The 18,383-nt window shown below is 47.3% G+C and overlaps 1 protein-coding gene across 8 annotated transcripts in view; it reads left to right on the top strand.

The window, feature by feature from the left end:
* The window catches only part of HNRNPUL1 (heterogeneous nuclear ribonucleoprotein U like 1), a 41,837-nt gene extending 23,843 nt beyond the window's left edge, over positions 1 to 17,994 (top strand). For 6 of the 8 annotated variants that reach the window (XM_060186011.1, XM_016194079.2, XM_016194076.2 and 3 more), the window contains exons 9-15: positions 2,300 to 2,422; positions 2,509 to 2,637; positions 12,310 to 12,478; positions 13,355 to 13,639; positions 14,955 to 15,241; positions 16,340 to 16,558; positions 17,079 to 17,994. In XM_060186011.1, the coding sequence (XP_060041994.1) occupies positions 2,300 to 2,422; positions 2,509 to 2,637; positions 12,310 to 12,478; positions 13,355 to 13,639; positions 14,955 to 15,241; positions 16,340 to 16,558; positions 17,079 to 17,195 (1,329 nt within the window). In that variant the 3' untranslated portion in view covers positions 17,196 to 17,994. The remainder of the gene's footprint in view (positions 1 to 2,299; positions 2,423 to 2,508; positions 2,638 to 12,309; positions 12,479 to 13,354; positions 13,640 to 14,954; positions 15,242 to 16,339; positions 16,559 to 17,078) is intronic. The other 2 variants (XM_016194078.2, XM_007536594.3) reach the window with 1 other exon arrangement.
* Positions 17,995 to 18,383: the final 389 nt, after the last annotated feature.

An 18,383-nucleotide genomic window follows, 5' to 3' on the forward strand; every position in this document is an offset into this window, starting at 1 on the left:
GAGTTTAAAAACTCCTGTGAGGGGCACTGGGCGGTGGCGCCGGGCGGTGATGCAGTGGGTTAAGTGCACATGGCGTGAGACACAGGGACCCACCTAAGGATCCCGGTTCAAGCCCCCGGCTCTCCACCTGCGGGGGGGGGGGGTTTCCCTTCACAGGCAGTGAAGCAGGTCTGCAGGTGTCTGTCTTTCTCTTCCCCTCCTCTCTCCATTTCTCTTTGTCCTAGCCAACAATAATAATAACAATACTACTAACAACAATAATAATAACAGCAATGATAAACAACAAGGGCAACAAAAGGGGAAAAAATAGCCTCCGGGAGCAGTGGATTCATGGTGCAGGCACCGTGCTCCAGAGATAACCTGGAGGCAAAAAAAAAAAAAAATTAAAAAGCCTCCTGTGAGAAGTTGGTGTGACTATGGCTCAGAGTAGAGGGGTTGGGGGTGATGTAAGAGACTTAAATCTTCAGGTTTGCCACCTTGTTCCTTCTCAGAGGTCAGAATCTTAGAAGTATAAGACCCTTGTGGTGAGCACACTCTTAGAGGAGGCTGGGCAGTTCTTCCTTCCCACTCAGAGCTAAGAACCAAGACAACTGATGCTCGGGGTGATTTGCTCCAGGAGCTATACTCAAAATAATGGTTTTCCTATTATTTATGTTTATTCTGGAATTTTTTTTTTTTTTGAGGTTTATTCTATTTTTGCTGTACTGGGCACACTTTTTTTTTTTTGGGGGGGGGCAGGTTGCAGTTTCCTGGGGCTTCACTCCAGGCTGACTTTTTCAGATAGAGACAGAAGCAAAGAAACAGCAACACCAAAGCTTCCTTCAGTGTATTGAGGGCCAGCCTTAAACCTGGGCAGATACACATAATTGATGCTATGATTTATTTCTTTACTATGAGAGAGCAAGAGACTGGTGCTAAACATTGATCCTGTGTTTTCCGGGACCTCAGGTGTGTAAACTGTACTCTAGTGGGTGAGCTCTGTCTCCTTATAATTGACATCTGTGGTGTAAACATACTGATTTCTTGCCCTTTTCACTTAATATATTCTGAGCTTATCACCACACATAAACACCTTTTACTTTATTTTTTATGTGGTACTAGGTGGCGGAACGCAGAACTTCATGCATGTGCTAAGCCACCTCCGCAGCCCACTTTTTTCTATTTGTATGAGGGGAAAGGGAATGACACACACACACAAACTGTTCATCATCTCACTGTCTGTGGTACCCTCATGTGATTCTGAGGGTTGAACTTTAATTAGAAGAAAACAGGATATCATGACCCCAAACCTTTATTTAAATAAATAAATGCGGGAGTCGGGCGGTAGCACAGCAGGCTAAGCACACGTGGTGCAAAGCACAAGGACTGGCGTGAGGATCCCAGTTTGAGCCCCCGGCTCCCCACCTGCAGGGGAGTCGCTTCACAGGCAGTGAAGCAGGTCTGTAGGTGTCTGTCTTTCTCTGCCCCTCTCTGCCCCTCTCTGTCTTCCCCTCCTCTCTCCATTTCTCTCTGTCCTAACAACAACAATAACTACAACAATAAAAACCAAGGGCAACGGAAGGGAATAAATAAACATTTTTTTTAAATCTTTAAAAATAAATAAATGCTCATGGTGGCACTTCATACTTTGTGCAGACTCTTGCAAAGATTATGACAAGCCTTTGTCTATTTTACCAGAGCACTGCTCAGTTCTGGCTGGTGATGGTACTGGGGATTGGGTCTGGGACCTCAGATCCTCAGGCATGAGAATGTTTTTGCATAACCATTAAGCTGTCCCCCCAGCCCCGACCTTTGTCTTTGAATTCCAACAGCACCCTCACTGAGGTGGGTGCTGTTTGTTACTGCCTCCCATTTCCTAGAGCTGACTGCCATGCCACACATGTGTTTCATAGCACCTGTCTATCCCATTCTTTTTTTTTTTTTTTTTTTTCTCCTCCAGGGTTATTGCTGGGCTCGGTGCCTGCACCATGAATCCACCGCTCCTGGAGGCCATTTTCCCCCCTTTTTGTTGCCCTAGTTGTTGCAGCCTCGTTGCGGTTATTATTGCCATTGTTGATGTTGCTTTGTTGTTGGATAGGACAGAGAGAAATGGAGAGAGGAGGGGAAAACAGAGAGAGGGGAGAGAAAGATAGACACCTGCAGACCTGCTTCACCGCCCGTGAAGCGACTCCCCTGCAGGTGGGGAGCCGGCCGGCTCGAACCGGGATCCTTACGCCAGTCCCTGCGCTTTGCGCCACGTGCGCTTAACCCACTGCGCCACCGCCCGACTCCCTGTCTATCCCATTCTTACACTAAATAGATTCTGATGATGGTGGGCCTGCCTGCTGCCGGAAAGACCACATGGGCCATCAAACATGCAGCCTCCAACCCCTCTAAGAAGTACAACATCCTGGGCACCAATGCCATCATGGATAAAATGAGGGTAAGGATGGCCTCTGGTTTCTCCTTGTTCACCTCCTGCCCATCCCCACAGTCTGGACCACCCACCTCACAACCCCCTTCCCACAGGTGATGGGTCTCCGCCGTCAGCGCAACTACGCCGGCCGCTGGGATGTGCTGATCCAGCAGGCCACCCAGTGCCTCAACCGCCTCATCCAGATTGCCGCCCGAAAGAAGCGCAATTACATCCTAGATCAGGTACCTGGGGGTGACCATCATGCCCTCGGGAGAGAAGGGACATATTGGGGGCCTGGAATTCCCCTTTGGCCTTCTCACCCCCCCCATAATACTCTTTTTTTTTTTCTTTAATTTATTTATAAAATGGAAACACTGACAAGACCATAGGATAAGAGGGGTACAGTTCCCACCACCAGAGCTTCGTATCCCATCCCCTTCCCTCATAGCTTTCCTATTCTTTAACCCCATGGGAGTATGGATCCAGGGGCATTATAGGGTACAGAAAGTGGAAGGTCTGGCTTCTGTAATTGCTTTCCAACTGATCATGGGCATTGACAGGTCATCCATACTCCCAGCCTGTCTCTCTCTTTCCCTAGCGGGGCAGGGTTCTGGGGAAACAGAGCTCCAGGACACATTGGTAGGGTTGTCTGTCCGGGGAAGTCTGATTGGCGTCATGGTAATATCTGCAACTTGGTGGCTGAAAAAAAGAGTTAACATATAAAGCCAAACAAATTGTTGATTAATCATGAACCTAAAGGCTAGAATATTGCAGATGAAGATTTGGGATCTCTGTTTTGGAAATAGCTAGTAGGTCTAGTTTAGGTATATTCCAAAGGGCCCATGACTTTATTAACTTTTGCCTGAGCCTGATATCTGATATGCAGGTGGACCCAGGTTATTGTCTGGGGAGATGATGCCATGGCTGGAAAAAGGGCTAGAAAGCTGGATCAGGGAAGAGAGCAGCTCCCACATATGGGAAAAGTATATAAATATTGTTGACTGTAAACCCCATCGATTTGATCTGGGGCCCATATTCAACACAAGAGCCTGTGTAACCTCTGCATCCCTGTAGGTCTAAGCTCACATTCTTTGGTCATGAGAAGGAACATCCCAAGTTTCACCAATTTCAGGACCCATCTTCTTCTGGTGCTAGATAGAGTATGTTATCCAACCCCCCTTCGGAGGATGAAATATTCTCTACCATTGTTGATCCACATTGAGGGTAAGGTCCTATGGGGACCCCCAAAGGTTCCCATAATACTCCTTAAGCTGTGGCACTGATCAGCACGTCGGTATGGTAATGTTACACAGCTCTCTGAATCCAATCTGGGTAGGTTCTGGGACTGTGAGCTAGGCCTTGGTGCATCAGCAGCCAAAAAAAAAAAAATTCTACAGGTAAGTACTATTTAGTGATATCAAGCACATGGGCTTCTTTTGTTTTTCTTTCTTTTTTATATTTATTTATTAACATGAGAGAGAAGGGTCTGGTTGTAGATGGGACTTGAGACCTTATGCATTCAGGTCCAGTGCTTTACTTACTACCCCATCTCCCAGGCGTCATGGGTTTCTGAGTTTGATAGACATATGTTTAAAATCCTGCTCAATTTCCTACCTCTTTGCCTGTGGACAGCTGGAGCCTCCAAATCTTAATCTCCTGGTCTGTGATACAGGAGTCAAAATGACAGCAATATACCTCACATAGAGTATGGTTTATACTAACTATAACTGAAGCCAGTTACTAATCTGAGAATAGGTAATGTTTCTCCCAACATGTTTTTATGACAGGTACATATTTGAGTCATACACCTTTATAAATTATTATTAATGAGGGGGCTGGATGGTAGCACAGTGGGTTAAAGTACACATGGTACAAAGCTCAAGGATCCCGATTTGAGCTCCCAGCTTCCCACCTGAAGGAGGGTCGCTTCACAGTGAAGTAGGTCTGCAGGTTTCTGTCTTTCTTCTCTTTCTTCCTCTCCCCCTCTTAGTTTTTCTCTGTCCTATCCAACAACGACAATAACAGTAACAGCAAGGGCAACAAAAATGGAAAAAGTGGCGGGTGGGGGTAGATAGCATAATGGTTATGCAAACAAACTGCCATGCCTGAAGCTCTGAAATCCCAGGTTCCATCCACACCACCATAAGCCAGAGCTGACCAGTGCTCTGGTTTAAAAAAAAAAAAAAAAGTGGCCCTTCAGGAGCAGTGGGTTCATAGTCACCGAGCCCCAGTGATAACCCTGGAGTTAAAAAAAAAAATTGCAATAGAAAAAAAAATACTATTAATGAGAACCAGAGCATTATGACAGATGTGGTGGTGGGAATTGAACTCAGAACCTTAATGCTTATAAGACCAGTGCTCTGGGGCTGGGTGGTGACACAGCTGGTTACCTGGGGACCTACACATGTTACAGTGCACAAGGTCCTTGGTTCAAGCCCCCAGCCCCACCTGCAGAGGGAAAGCTTCATGAGTGGTGAGCAGGGTTGCAGGTCTCTCTCTGTCTCTCTCCCTATTTCCCCATTCCTCTCAATTCCTGCCTGTCTCTAATAAAATAAAAATAAAATAAAAAGTGCTGTAGCCACTGTGCTACCTCCTGAGCTACAAGTTAAATATTTTCTTAACTGTTTTTCAGTTATAAGCAGGGCCTTAACATCAAGTGATTTGGGAACCTTTGAAATCAAATGTAGTATTTTGAGTGCAGAAGCGGATCTTTCATTTTAAAACACAGGCTTATTTTGCCCAGTTCTTCTTGTCAGAATACTTGGGAACTGTAATGGAACTTGGGACTCAAGGGGTACAGAATCCTAAAAGCTAGGGTTGTTTTGTCCACTGAGGATTCCACATTTAGACACCATAGCTAACATTCCCTGCCTGTCGACTTGATTTTTATGGTTAAACCAACTTCAACTGTGCAAACCAAAGGACATGGACAATAGGCTGTCCTGGGGTCAGGCCCTCCACACCTCAGCCAGACAGAACAGTGAACACGATGAACTCACTATTGCCTTCTTGGCTCCTGATGACTTTTTAAATTTTATTTATTTATCTTGCCTTTTGTTGCCCTTGTTGTCTTTTTATTGTTGTTGTAGTTGTTGTTATTGATGTCGTCGTTGTTAGATAGGACAGAGAGAAATGGAGAGAGGAGGAGAAGACAGAGAAGGTGAGAGAAAGATAGACACCTGCAGACCTGCTTCACCGCCTGTGGAGCAACTCACCTGCAGGTGGGGAGCCAGAGGCTCGAACCAGGATCCTTAATGCTGGTCCTTGCGCCTTGCACCACGTGCACTTAACCCGCTGCCCGACCACCCGACTCCCCCTCATGACTATTTTGAGGTGATGGCTACAGTAGGTGTACCTGCGATATTCAAAGCTTCTGGCTTCCTGCTTAGGGGTACATTCAAGTTGGACTGAGTGTCCAAGCCAGCGGAGAGGCAAAAGAAGCCAAACTCAGGTGGCTCAGCTGGTAAAGCATTAGACTGGATGCCTAGAGCTACTGGTTCAATTCCTGCCACCACATGTACCAGAATGGTGCTCCAACTTGTTCTTGCTCTTACATTTTGTTTCATGTGTAGCTCTTCCGCTTGTTCTGTATCACACAAAATTTTCTCTCATATGTAATAAAATTTCACAGGACGGGGAAATAGCATAGCAGCTTGCACAGAAGACTTTTATTGCCCGTGGCACTGGAGGTCCCAGATTCAATCCTTCAGTCCCCAGCACCACCATAAACCAGAGATGAGCTGTGTTCTAGTATTGAGAAACAAACATGGGGGGGGGTGTGTCTTCACATTTGGAGGAGGAAGAAAGAACATGGAGCGTCACAGTGAGAAGAGGCAAATTGTCTGGTGGGTTGACTCCGGCCGGCCCTGCAGCTTAAGATTACTAAAGCCTGGAAAGAGTTCTAAAAAACAGTGGTTTGGGCCTAAATTCAAAAAAGTGGGTTTCAGAAGATTTATAGGGTTGTGAGTGTACTTAAAACATCTAGAGAAGGCCTCTGGCCAGACCCCAGCACTTCCCACCTCACCACCTTTGGCACTGAGGGATAAATTGATGTGTAGCTGTCTCCCAGAGGAAAATTCAGGGCCGTGTTTTCCCTTCTCTGTTTTATTTCTGGGTGGTTAGGCCTCTCATATTTGGCTCTTCCTGGCCTCCTGTTACAAAGGTTGGCCTCAAAAATGTCCAGGAAAGGAGAATGTGTTTATAGAAGCCAGGACCCCAGCCCCAAGATGTGTGTCAGTGGGCACAAGTTCCAAGTGTATTGGGGCTTTGACCTACATTCCACAACCTCTCGGTCACATGGATATTATAGTGGTAGAATATATGAACAGAAAAACATAGAAGAAAAACTTGGTCAGAGAAACTCAGACCTCATCAAGGAGAGGAACCTGTCTAAAGTCATGTTATTTATCTACTGGTCGTCTGCATCTTCCCAGCTGACTGTGTCCAGAATGACTGGGATTGTGGTGGAAAAGCTTTGTGGAGTTGCTATGTCTGAACCAAGACATGGAGGGTGATAGAGTTTGTTTTAGAGTGGTGGAAAGCCCTGGACCTGACAACCGAAAGATTAAAGATGGAGAAAAGGGAGAGGAGATCACATTGCCTTTGATGGCTTTGGGGGGTCATCTGTTGCTGGTGGATATCCTGTGGAATGAACACTGCCTGCTTTGTCCCTAGCCTACCAGGGAGTCTCAAGATGGGATACAGAGCAAGAACTGAATCAATAAAGTAGATTTCTCTCTTTTTTTTTTTTTTTAGATTTCATTTCTTTTATTAATGAGAAAGATAAAAGGAGAGAAAGAGCCAGACATCACTCTGGTACATGTGCTGCCGGGGATTGAACTCAGGACCTCATGCTTGAGGGTCTAGTTCCTTAGCCACTGCGCCACCTCCTGGACCACCAAAGTAGACTTCTTTTTTTTTTTTTTTTTCTTTTTAAATATTTATTTTATTTATTCCCTTTTGTTGCCCTTGTTGTTTTATTGTTGTTGTCGTTTTTGGATAGGACAGAGAGAAATGGAGAGAGGAGGGGAAGACAGACACCTGCAGACCTGCTTCACCGCCTGTGAAGCGACTCCCCTGCAGGTGGGGAGCCGGGGTTTGAACCAGGATCCTTATGCCGGTCCTTGTGCTTTGCGCCACCTGCGCTTAACCCGCTGCGCTACAGCCCGACTCCCCAAAGTAGACTTCTTAAGGCTCCTTCTGAGTGGGCCTCAGACTAAGAATTCCCTCTGCCAGGCAGCAGTCAGAGATGGGACTGGATATGAAGATAGCACCAGCCAACCTCACCTCAACCTACTGAGCTCAAGGTTCTTACTCTGCTTTGCATCTCTGTTGACAAGTGCCGCTTGCTGAAAGATACTGTGGGCTAGAGTGAAATCCCAGAGTACCATCCCTTGTTGGCAGGCACCATGCCCAGAGCCTCAGCCCATTCATTTCCACTGTTGACGCTCTAGCCAATTCTCTTCCTACACGTGTAGTTCCTTCCTTCCATTGGGCTTGCCTTACTGTGAACCCAAGTAAACACTGTCCTTGCCAATTTTAAGTTCCACTGGAATCCAACCAGTTTTCTCCCTTTGCTGGCCTGACCTTGTAGAACAGTGGATGGGGGCATGAGTGAGAAGAGACAGTGAGACCCTTAGAGCCTGCTGTTTTTCTCCTTGCTCCCCCACACTCACACTGGCTTCTCTGAGACACCCGACTCCTCATCCCCTGGCTCACACCTCTGGAATTAGAGGAGCCAGGAAGCACAGACCACCCCAGACCTCCTTAGAGTCAGCATCTTTCATCAGGGTGGGACTCGGAGAAACAGAAGCTAAGCAGATGGAGCCCACGCAGCTGGAAAGACTGACCTAGCTGTTGTGCTGATCTCCTAGCAACAGCCACTAGCAGCCCCCAGTGGCCATAGCAGTGCCGGGCCAACTCAGGGACTCTGACCTCACTGTGTTTGCTGTGGCAACAGCCACTGACAGCTAACTCCTTTTCCTCCAAGAAAGCCAAGTGTTCACATTTCTGCTGGCCTGTGTTAGATGTGCTTCCCTTTCCCAAGCCAAGGAGTAAAACAAGGGAGGTGTGGTCTTGGCTACCCCCCCACACACACATCTCTTGGAGTCTTGCTGCTACCCAGGACAAAGACTATGTAATTATGAATACAGCCCCCTCTGGTGCTCCCCATCACCCCATTCCTCCCATTCCAAGAAACTGAAGGTTCAAAGAAGTGAAAATAGGGTCACGTTTCATGGACAAAGAAGCAATAGAGTGAATTATTATTATTATTTACAAAATTTGGGGAGCTTTCTTAGCAGGAGACAGCCTTATTACTAACTAAAAGAACCCAAATTCTGTCTTCCTATGGCTAGATGATGTGTTTTTCAGAATGGACTCTAGGAATAGCAGCTGGAGAAAAATTTGACTTTTCCGCTAAAACCCGACATAACTTTTTAGTCCTGCGGCCCAGAACTCCTTGGGCCATTGCTTAAGACCCAGATCCATGTACGCCTAGCATACATACCCTCTCCCTCAGCCTTCATGAAAATTGAGCCATTTTCTTGTGGAACATAGATAATCACCTTTGTATGTGTGTTATGGATAGGGTGTGGTGGATTCGGAGAGTTGCTCCCACAGTACAGGTATCCTAACGGGTACGTGTGATGTGCCCTCTGTCTGACCCATACTCCGGCTTCCTCTTCCTTGTGTCTTAGGAAAGGTTCTCTTGTGCCACGATCCCCCCCAACTTTACCTGGTACTGTCAGGAATCATTCCCTAGGACAATGTCAGTAATTTTGGCCACATTTTCAGATAGTATGTGTGCTTTTTCTCTCCACTCTCCTACCACATAGCAACTTCTTCCAGCATTTATGAATTCTTATCAGAGTCAAGAGGAGATGATCCCTGCATTTCAAACAGAAAAATTCGAGCCTGAGACTAATTAGGTGATTTGTTTGCTATCTCACAGATAGTAAAGAACAGAGCTGGGATTTCTCCCTCAAAGCCTGTGTTCTTTCTGTCCCTGCTTCTCTGATGAGAAATCACTTAACCTTTTCTTGTTCTGAGTTACTTCAGGTGAACATTACAGTGAGAATGTTCACTGTCCTTCACCCAGTGCCAACTGTTTCATTGCAGGCTCTCGTTTCTTGAGTGTTGGCTGCAAACCATGCCCTGAACTAATAACAAAAGGCTCTTACTCAAGAAGCCCTTCAGCCATCACAATAACCACGTGAGATTCATACTGTTCCCCCTCCCAGGACATGAGACTCAGTAAATGCACAGGCATTGATTTTACTTATTTATTTATTTATTCATGAGAAAGATAGGGAGAGAGAGAAAGGACTAGCCATCACTCTGGTTTGTTGCCAAGGACTGAACTCGGCACTTCATGCTTGAGAGTCCAATGCCCTATTCATTGAGCCATTTACCGGACCACCAGGCATTGATTTTACATATGCACAATCGTAAGACTATGAATATTACATGCCACGGGCTACATGGGTCTGAAATGAAATGGCCAGGGTATGCCCAGCCACTCTTCAGGCTGCTTCTGTCCTGGTGGCCATTATACAACTCCCTCTCGGGTGGTTCCTCAAAAGTGGTCAGTTCCCTTGTGTCTTGTCCATGCTCAGTGCTCACCAGTCCTGGGAGAGAGGCTTTTTCCCACAACAGATGAAGTCATCAAAACTCAAGCCAGATTGAGTTCACGGCCACACTAGGATGTATCCCTGAATTCTTTGCCACTCAGCCAAGTTGCATCTTCAAATATTGTTGTTTGTGCATACCACTTTGTAGACTTCTACCTCCTGTGATTTGCCCCTTAAGTCTGGCCAGAAACACTCAAATATTGTTGAAATACAAATACTGCTTGTCACTCCAATATCTGAGTCTGGATAAAGTAGAAACCTAAAATAATAAGGTAGAAACCTACAGAGGTGCCTGTGTTCCCCCTACAGAGATTACAGTTTGAGAAGTCACAAGATGGGTTTGGACTGCTCTCTAAATTAATGTTCAAGTGACCCCGAGTGCACAAACTGAATCTTTAGGGCCCTGAGGTCCCACTGATCTGACCTCTAATCCTAAAGGAGCTAGCATGTTGGAGGTGTTAATAAATTATATGAACTGCTACTGTTGCTCTGGGTCAGGTGTTCCCTAGAATTGCTCAGCCAGGACTAGCCCAAACACAGCCCATCATCTGAAAGAAGAGGACCTTCCTAGCAAAAGTGCACTAGTAAGAACTACAGGTTTTGGGGCCGGGTGGTGACCACACACCTGGTTGAGCACACATGTTGTAGTGCTCAAGGACCCAGGTTCAAGCCTCCGGTCCCCATCAGCAGGGGTAAAGCTTTGCAAGTGGTGAAGCAGTGTTGCAGGTGTCTCTCTGTCTCTTCCTCTCTTATCAGCCCTTCCTCTCGATTTCTGGCTGTTTTCTATCCAACACAAATAATTTTTTAAAAAAATATTTTTAAAGAATTACAGGTCCTTTGGGAGTCGGGCAGTAGCGTGGCGGGTTAAACACATGTGACACGAAGTGCAAGGACCGGAATAAGGATCCTGGTTTGAGCCCCCGGCTCCTCACCTGCAGGGAAGTCGCTTCACAAGCGGTGAAGCAGGTCTGCAGGTGTCTATCTTTCTCTCCCCCTCTTTGTCTTCCCCTTCTCTCTCCATTTCTCTCTGTTCTATCTTACAACAACGACATCAATAACAACAATAATAACTACAACAACAATGAAAAACAAGGGCAACAAAAGGGAAAAGAAAGAATTACAGGTCCTTTAGCCTTATCAGACTCCAGTTAAAAAACTTGTGCATGAGACAGATACTTGAGAGAAGGACTGAGGAAATAATCACAATATTGCTGAAAATCTACACAACTGTCGGGGGCTGGTTGAAGATTATATCCATTCTGTATGTAACTGTTAAGAGAATGCTGGTGGGGGGCAGAGATAGATAGCATAATGGTTATACAAAGAAACTCATGTCTGAGGCTCCTAAGTCCTGGGTTCAATCCTCCGCACCTCCATAAGCCAGAGCTGAGCAGTGCTCTGGTAATAAATAAAATACACCTGCTTGAGTGCGTGTTTCAATGCACAAGGACCCAGGTTTAAGCCCTCGATCCTCACCTGCAGGGTTGTGAAGTAGTGCTGCAGTTGTCTCCCTATCTTTCCCCTTCCCTCTCAATTTGTCTCTATCCAGTAAGGATAATAAAAATTAAAAGAATACTAGCAGGTCCAGGAGGTGGCGCAGTGATAGAGCTTTGGACTCTGAAGCATGAGGTCCCAAGTTCGATCCCCGGCAGCACATGTGCCAGAGTGATACCTGGTTCTTTCTCTCTCCTCCTGTCTTTCTCATAAATAAAATCTTTAAAAAAAAAAAAAAGAATACTAGCAGAGAAAAATGTTGAGAAACATCAAGTGTAGAGTGGGTTTCAGAAGAGTGTAGAAAAGGATAATGGTTATGTAAACAGACTCATGCCTGAGGCTCTGAAGTCCAAGGTTCAATCCCCTGCACCACAATAAACCGTGCTCTGGTAAAAAAAAAAGAAAAAAGAAAATGATCCGTTCTGACTCAGTATAGGTTACCCTTGACAAGTAGGACTGATACTGGGCAGGTGAAGAAATTCTTACTCTGTACCTTGTGCTCTGGGCTTTTTTTTAAATCTAGAGTGGGGTTACATTGTAAAGTGAAATATCAAGAAGAGGTAATAATAAAAGAGCCAGCCTCCATTATTAGGAGTCCGTGTCATGTGACTGTCAACAGCTACTTTCCTAAGTTAATTCTTTTTTTTTTTGGTATGGTGAATTCAGGTGAAAAGGATTTCCTAAATTTCTCTGTTTAGAAGATCTGGTATCCTTTTCTCAGTCCCTGGCCTACATAATACCCCTCAGAGGGAAAAGTCAACTCTTGCCTCTTTTGTTTCTTTCCCCTAGACAAATGTTTATGGGTCAGCCCAGAGACGAAAAATGAGACCATTTGAAGGCTTCCAGCGCAAAGCCATTGTAATTTGTCCCACTGACGAGGACTTAAAAGACCGAACAATAAAGCGAACCGATGAAGAGGGGAAGGATGTCCCTGATCATGCAGTCTTGGAAATGAAAGGTAGGAGATGAATAGTTCCCAGAGAGCCCTCACAGAATCTTTTAAGCACAAAATGCTCCTTCCACAATCCTTGATTATTTTTCCGATCTGGCACTGTCATTTGATTCTGCTTTGTTCCTCCTCTCTACTCACTGAGTGGAAAACTGCCCATATCTCTCAGGGGCCAGGGCTTCCAGACGTCAGACTGGCTGGGGCTGCCTAAGCAGAAGGCTGTGTGTGAGCAAGCACATTCTCCTGGTGTCTGACAAACGGGAGTGGGAGGATGGGAGCTAACTAACTCTGAAAATAAGTTAGGGAATACCTAGTTCAGCTGGTAGAGCTCACCCTTTACCATGTATGAGCTCCTAGGCTCAGTCGCCATCACCAAATGGGGAAATCACAGGCAGTACCAAAAGGGCTCCATGGAGGGCCCCCCTCTCCCCCCAGATAGAGAAGAGAGTAAGGGGGTCAAATTCTGGTGCACCTGGTTGAGCTCACATACTGTAGTGCACCAGGACTCAGGTTCAAGCCCCTGGTCCCCACCTGCAGGGGAAAGCTTCACAAGTGGTGAAGCAGAGCTAGAAGTATCTCTCTTGTCTCTTTCCCTCTCTATCTTCCTCCCCCCCTTAATTTCTCTCTTGTCTCTATCCAATACTAAATAAATATTTTAAGAAAATGCAAATAATTAGGACTTGCAATATAGTTCACTAGTTTAACAGGGGTTTGTCTATCCTTTCAAAAGAAGCAGAGGATCTTTATTATCTCCTGACTAAGGTCAGGACCCTATCTCACTACAGTCCCCTTCCCCTTCTAGTGTCATAGGGTTGGAGGGGACCAGACTTTGGAAGACACTGATCCTCTCTCCTCATTTCTTCTGGGACCCTCCCTTCTTCCTAGCCAACTTCACGTTGCCAGATGTGGGGGACTTCCTGGATGAGGTGTTGTTCATTGAACTACAACGGGAGGAGGCAGACAAGTTGGTGAGACAGTACAACGAGGAAGGCCGCAAAGCTGGGCCACCCCCTGAAAAGCGCTTTGACAACCGCGGTGGTGGTGGCTTTCGGGGCCGAGGGGGTGGCGGCGGATTCCAGCGATATGACAACCGAGGCCCCCCAGGAGGCAACCGAGGCGGCTTCCAGAACCGAGGAGGCGGTAGTGGTGGCGGAGGCAACTACCGAGGAGGTGAGACACCACACACTCAGAGCTCTCAGGACTCTTGGTTCCACGTCAGAACTGGGGCTGTGATTGCTCATAGCATCGGCATATGGGGTTTTCCTGGCACCAGCTGGAGGGGCTCACACTGGTAGAGAACCAAGCTGAGTCAGATGCCGGGACCTCAGAGAAACTCTCTGGGCATTGCTCCCAAAGTCCTTGCCCATTTGTGTATCATGCAGCTGCCATGTTTATGAGTTTCCCCCCATGTGATCATAACCTTCTTCAGAAGAGGAACCACACTGAGTTTACTGCCAGTCTTGGGTCTTTGGGTCTGGCACTCGACAAGTGTTACGGGGACTGGAAGGGGGAGGGGATGGGAGACTGTATTAGGGGGATTGACAAGACAGCTCACTTAGTAGGATGCCTGCGTTATGCAAACAACCAAGGTTTGTGCCCCTAGTGCAACACAGGAGCACTAAAGCACCAGGAGAAGCTGTGGGCTTTGTTTTAAGACAGGTGGAGAAATAGGCTTAGGTTCACTTGTTCAATAGTCACAGCTTAAAAAAATCCAGAGCTGAGAAAATGAGCCAGAGTCCAAGTTCTTAGTCACTGGTTCCTCTCTCTGAAGCAGTATATGATCATGATTGAATAAACTTGCTCCCTACTCTGTTAGAGCCACAGCCATGAACCAGACAGACATATCATTCTGTTCAGAGACGCTTTAAACTTAATGGAAATGGCCAGGGGTGCTATGAACCCGAATTGCACCTGCAAGAATGGGGCGCAGGGATTACTTTGGACAGATGCTGATACATATTTTAAATCTATTTTTTATCAAAGCACCACTCAGCTCTGGTGTATGGTGGTGCCAGGGGTTAAAACTGGGACTTTGGAACCTCAGGCTGTGACTCTTTGCATAACCATTATGCTTTCTACCCCCACCCCAAGATACTGATTTCTTAACGTAAGAAGAAAGCCCAGTAGGAGTTTGGAACAGGTAAAGGGTTCCAGAACCTAAGAGAACTAGCCTCAGAACTGGCATCCCTCTTCCTGAAAATCTCCTCTTATTCTATAGCCGTTGGCATGTAGAACATGATCTCTGCCTCACAGACTCTCAGTCCTCTGGGCAAGACTAACCCTGTCAGTTATGCTGAGTTGTTCACAGGGCTCTGTGCCTAGCCTCTGGGCAAGCCAAGAGATAGTTGTTTATTTGTGCCCTTTAATTGTGTTCCTGCTCTGTGCTTGGCCATGCTGGAGCCACTGTACTCTCACCAAAGAACTCAAGTTGTTGAAGTTCCCACATTAAGAGTGAGGGGGTGGGTCTCTGGTTCACCCCATGCAGGTTTCAACCGAAGTGGAGGTGGTGGCTACAACCAAAACCGCTGGGGCAATAACAACCGGGATAACAACAACTCCAACAACCGAGGCAGCTACAACCGGGCTCCCCAGCAGCAGCCGCCACCACAGCAGCCGCCGCCACAACCACCCCCACAGCAGCCGCCCCCGCCACCCAGCTACAGTCCTGCTCGGAACCCGCCAGGGGCCAGCAGCTATAACAAGAACAGCAGCATCCCTGGCTCCAGCGCCAATACCAGCACCCCCACTGTCAGCAGCTATAGCCCTCCGCAGGTGAGCCAGTGTGTGTGTGTGCCGGTGGGGCCTGCAGCCGGGAAAGCCAGTAACCATGTCGCTGTTTTTGCCCTTGCCACTGCCCTGCCCTTGCTAGCAGTGCTTTTGACTTGGGGTGAACTCAGTCCCGTGGAATTGACGGACATTCCCTGATCCCTTCCACACCTAGAGTAAACGGGGCCTCCCTGTTCTCCCAGCCAGAGGAGGCATGGGGGGAAGGGTGGGTAAGTGGTTTCTGCAGTGGGTACGTTTCTTGGCTGTGTCGCCAGCCACTCTGATTTCTCAAGAAATGGCTCTATTGGAGGTACCCCTGCCCGGGCAAGAAGGGGCTGACCCACCTTGTGAGGTTGTGGAGCTAGGCCCCTAGGTTGGTGAGGACGTGCCCTCTGCACCAGACTCAGCTGCAGTTTTCAGAAAGCCAGTGCTCTGACTCCAGTCCATACCTGATGCCAGGAAGAGCAGCAACCTGGGAGTAAAGCTGGTGTTCCTAGCTGAGCCAGGATATGTCCCTGAGAAGGGACGGATCAAATCCAGCCCTACAGATCTCAAAAGAGTTTTACCGCTCTAAACTTCATTTCTCCCGCAAAACACTGGAGTTGCTCTTAGTACTTATTTGGGGGAGGGGGAAGTATAACTTTGTGGTTAAGGCCTCTGGAACTAAAGGGGACATGTGCCCAAATCCCCGCTCTACCACTCCTATTTCTTGGGCTCTGGCCTAGTGATCTCCCCTTCCTTGACCTCAGCCTCTTTTGTAAAGTAAAGCTAGTGGAACCCACCTCACAGAGCACACAGGTGGTGTTAGTGAGTTAATGATACAGTCTGGGTGTGAGAAGTGCTTAGGACAGTGCTGCTACTGTAACTACTGCCACCATTTCTGAAGTGCCTGGTGGTTGGTGCACGAACGGTTTGTTGTGATTCTCATGTGATGTGTGCATTGCTCCCAGGGGCTCAGCTGGGATTAGTCCAGAATGTGGCCCCAGGACTCCTCCCCCAACCCTGCCATGACACAGCTAACCTAGTTTGCACCCTCCAGTTATGTCTGCCAGATAAGCCTTTTCCAAGCCTTCATTCATCCCAACTGAACTGGTTGTTTCACAGGACCCTTTGTTTCCCCCCGTTATGCAGCCGAGTTACAGCCAGCCACCCTACAACCAGGGAGGCTACAGCCAAGGCTACACAGCCCCTCCGCCTCCGCCTCCGCCACCACCTGCCTACAATTATGGGAGTTATGGTGGCTACAACCCGGCACCCTACACCCCACCGCCACCCCCTGCCGCACAGACCTACCCACAGCCCAGCTATAACCAGTATCAGCAGGTGGGTGTCACACTCGGGATCCCGGATTAGAGAGACTTCCAGGCTCTTGCCCACGTGCATGTTTATCCCCAGACGAGGCCCTGCTTGTTCCTAGACTGATGCATGGTCTGCTGGCCTTGGGTTGGCCTACGTGTGCAATAGTGTCCTAGCCCCTCACACAGGACGGCCACTCACCAATAAAGCGGCCCTCCAAATCCTGCTCTAGCTCAATGTCTACTGACTGCTGGTGCTCAGGATGTCATGCATACCTGTTATGAAATGTGTTTAAATATGGTTTCTGGCTGTCCTTAAAGGGCACTCAGTTGGCAAGCCAGGCAACCCAGGCTTCGTTCCCAAACTCTCCACCCATGTGGTCATGCACTTACCCTCCCAAGGTGCCTTGGTTTCTGTGTCTCAGGACCCATGCACCTGCTGTTGGCATTATACCTTTGTCCACTCGGGGTGAGGGTGGGGTTGGGGGAGCACTGAATTGGGATTTGGATGCAGGATAACTTGGTGCTCTTGGTTTCTGTCTCCCTAGTATGCCCAGCAGTGGAACCAGTACTATCAGAACCAGGGCCAGTGGCCGCCATACTACGGGAACTATGACTATGGAAGCTACTCCGGGAGCACACAAGGCGGCACGAGCACACAGTAGCTAGTGCCCCGTGGTCCCCAGAAGCCTCCACTGGCTTTCTCCACCAGCGCCCACCTTGGCTGCCATGCCCACCCCCAGCAGGTCCTACAGTGCTGGGGGACAGAGTCATCCCAGGGCTGTCTCCTCTCTGAGAGGCTCCCTCATACTGGGCTGGGCATTTTTCTCTGAATTCAAACAAGCAACAATGACCTTTTCTTTTCTCTTTGTCATCCCCTCTCCTTTTTGACTAAAGAGTCCCCCTCCCTTGGTCATCCAGTGAGGCTGCAGTGGCTGAGAGGAGGGCCCCTTCTTTCTGCTCCTCCCAACCCTGCTCCAGACCCTCAGCTTCCCAGACTCTCATGCAGTTGGTTGTAAATTCTTCCAAGAGCTGTTTTACTGTCTACTTTTCAGGATTTAAAAAAAAAAAATCAAAAACCTTTAAAAAAAAAAAAAAAAGGAAAGAAACCACAGACACAAGTTTAAAATGCAGAATGCAGAGGGAGGAAGCAGTGACAGATTTTTTTGTTTGTAATTATGCTTTTTTTTAATTTTTAGAATTTGTCCATTTTTATTGTGGGTCGGCTGTTGATATTTCATCAGGATAATTTCTGAGTTCAGGTGACAGAGGAAGAGCCACACCCTCAAAACAAAACAAAACACACACACACACACACACACACAACCACAGAATCATCTTTGACCTAACTTTTTATACAATGTCTCAGTTTCCCATAACTTTGCACACAAGCTTCTGTGTTCAGTTGGATTGTAACTGCTTTTTGTATTTGGAGAGAGTGACTATTGAACTTGAAACCTTTTATTCCAGGTGTCTTGGTAGTTTCTGGTGGGAATGAGTGGGTGAGAGGGAAGGTGGGAGGTGGGGGACTCCTTCCTCCGAACATGAGGTTATCTCACTGCCTTCTCTCCAGAAGTCTCCCAGGTGCCAGACCTAAAAGTTTTTCCTACAAGTGATCCTCTGATTATTTTTACTTCCCCATGACCCATATGTTTTAACAGGATTTTAACAAACTGCACTTATAAGAAATGTGTTTGCCCTGTTTTGTTTTTGTTTTGTTTCAATAAACGACATGGCACCTCCTAGCAGGAAGGAAGCAGGGTTGAAACCCTGAAGTGTCACTGCAGTTGGCCTTTAATTGGGTTGGGGATCTTGTCAAGCAAGGGGACACAACTCACTTATTCCTTAGACGT

Source organism: Erinaceus europaeus, chromosome 2, assembly GCF_950295315.1.
Source record: "Erinaceus europaeus chromosome 2, mEriEur2.1, whole genome shotgun sequence".
Lineage (NCBI taxonomy): Eukaryota > Metazoa > Chordata > Mammalia > Eulipotyphla > Erinaceidae > Erinaceus > Erinaceus europaeus.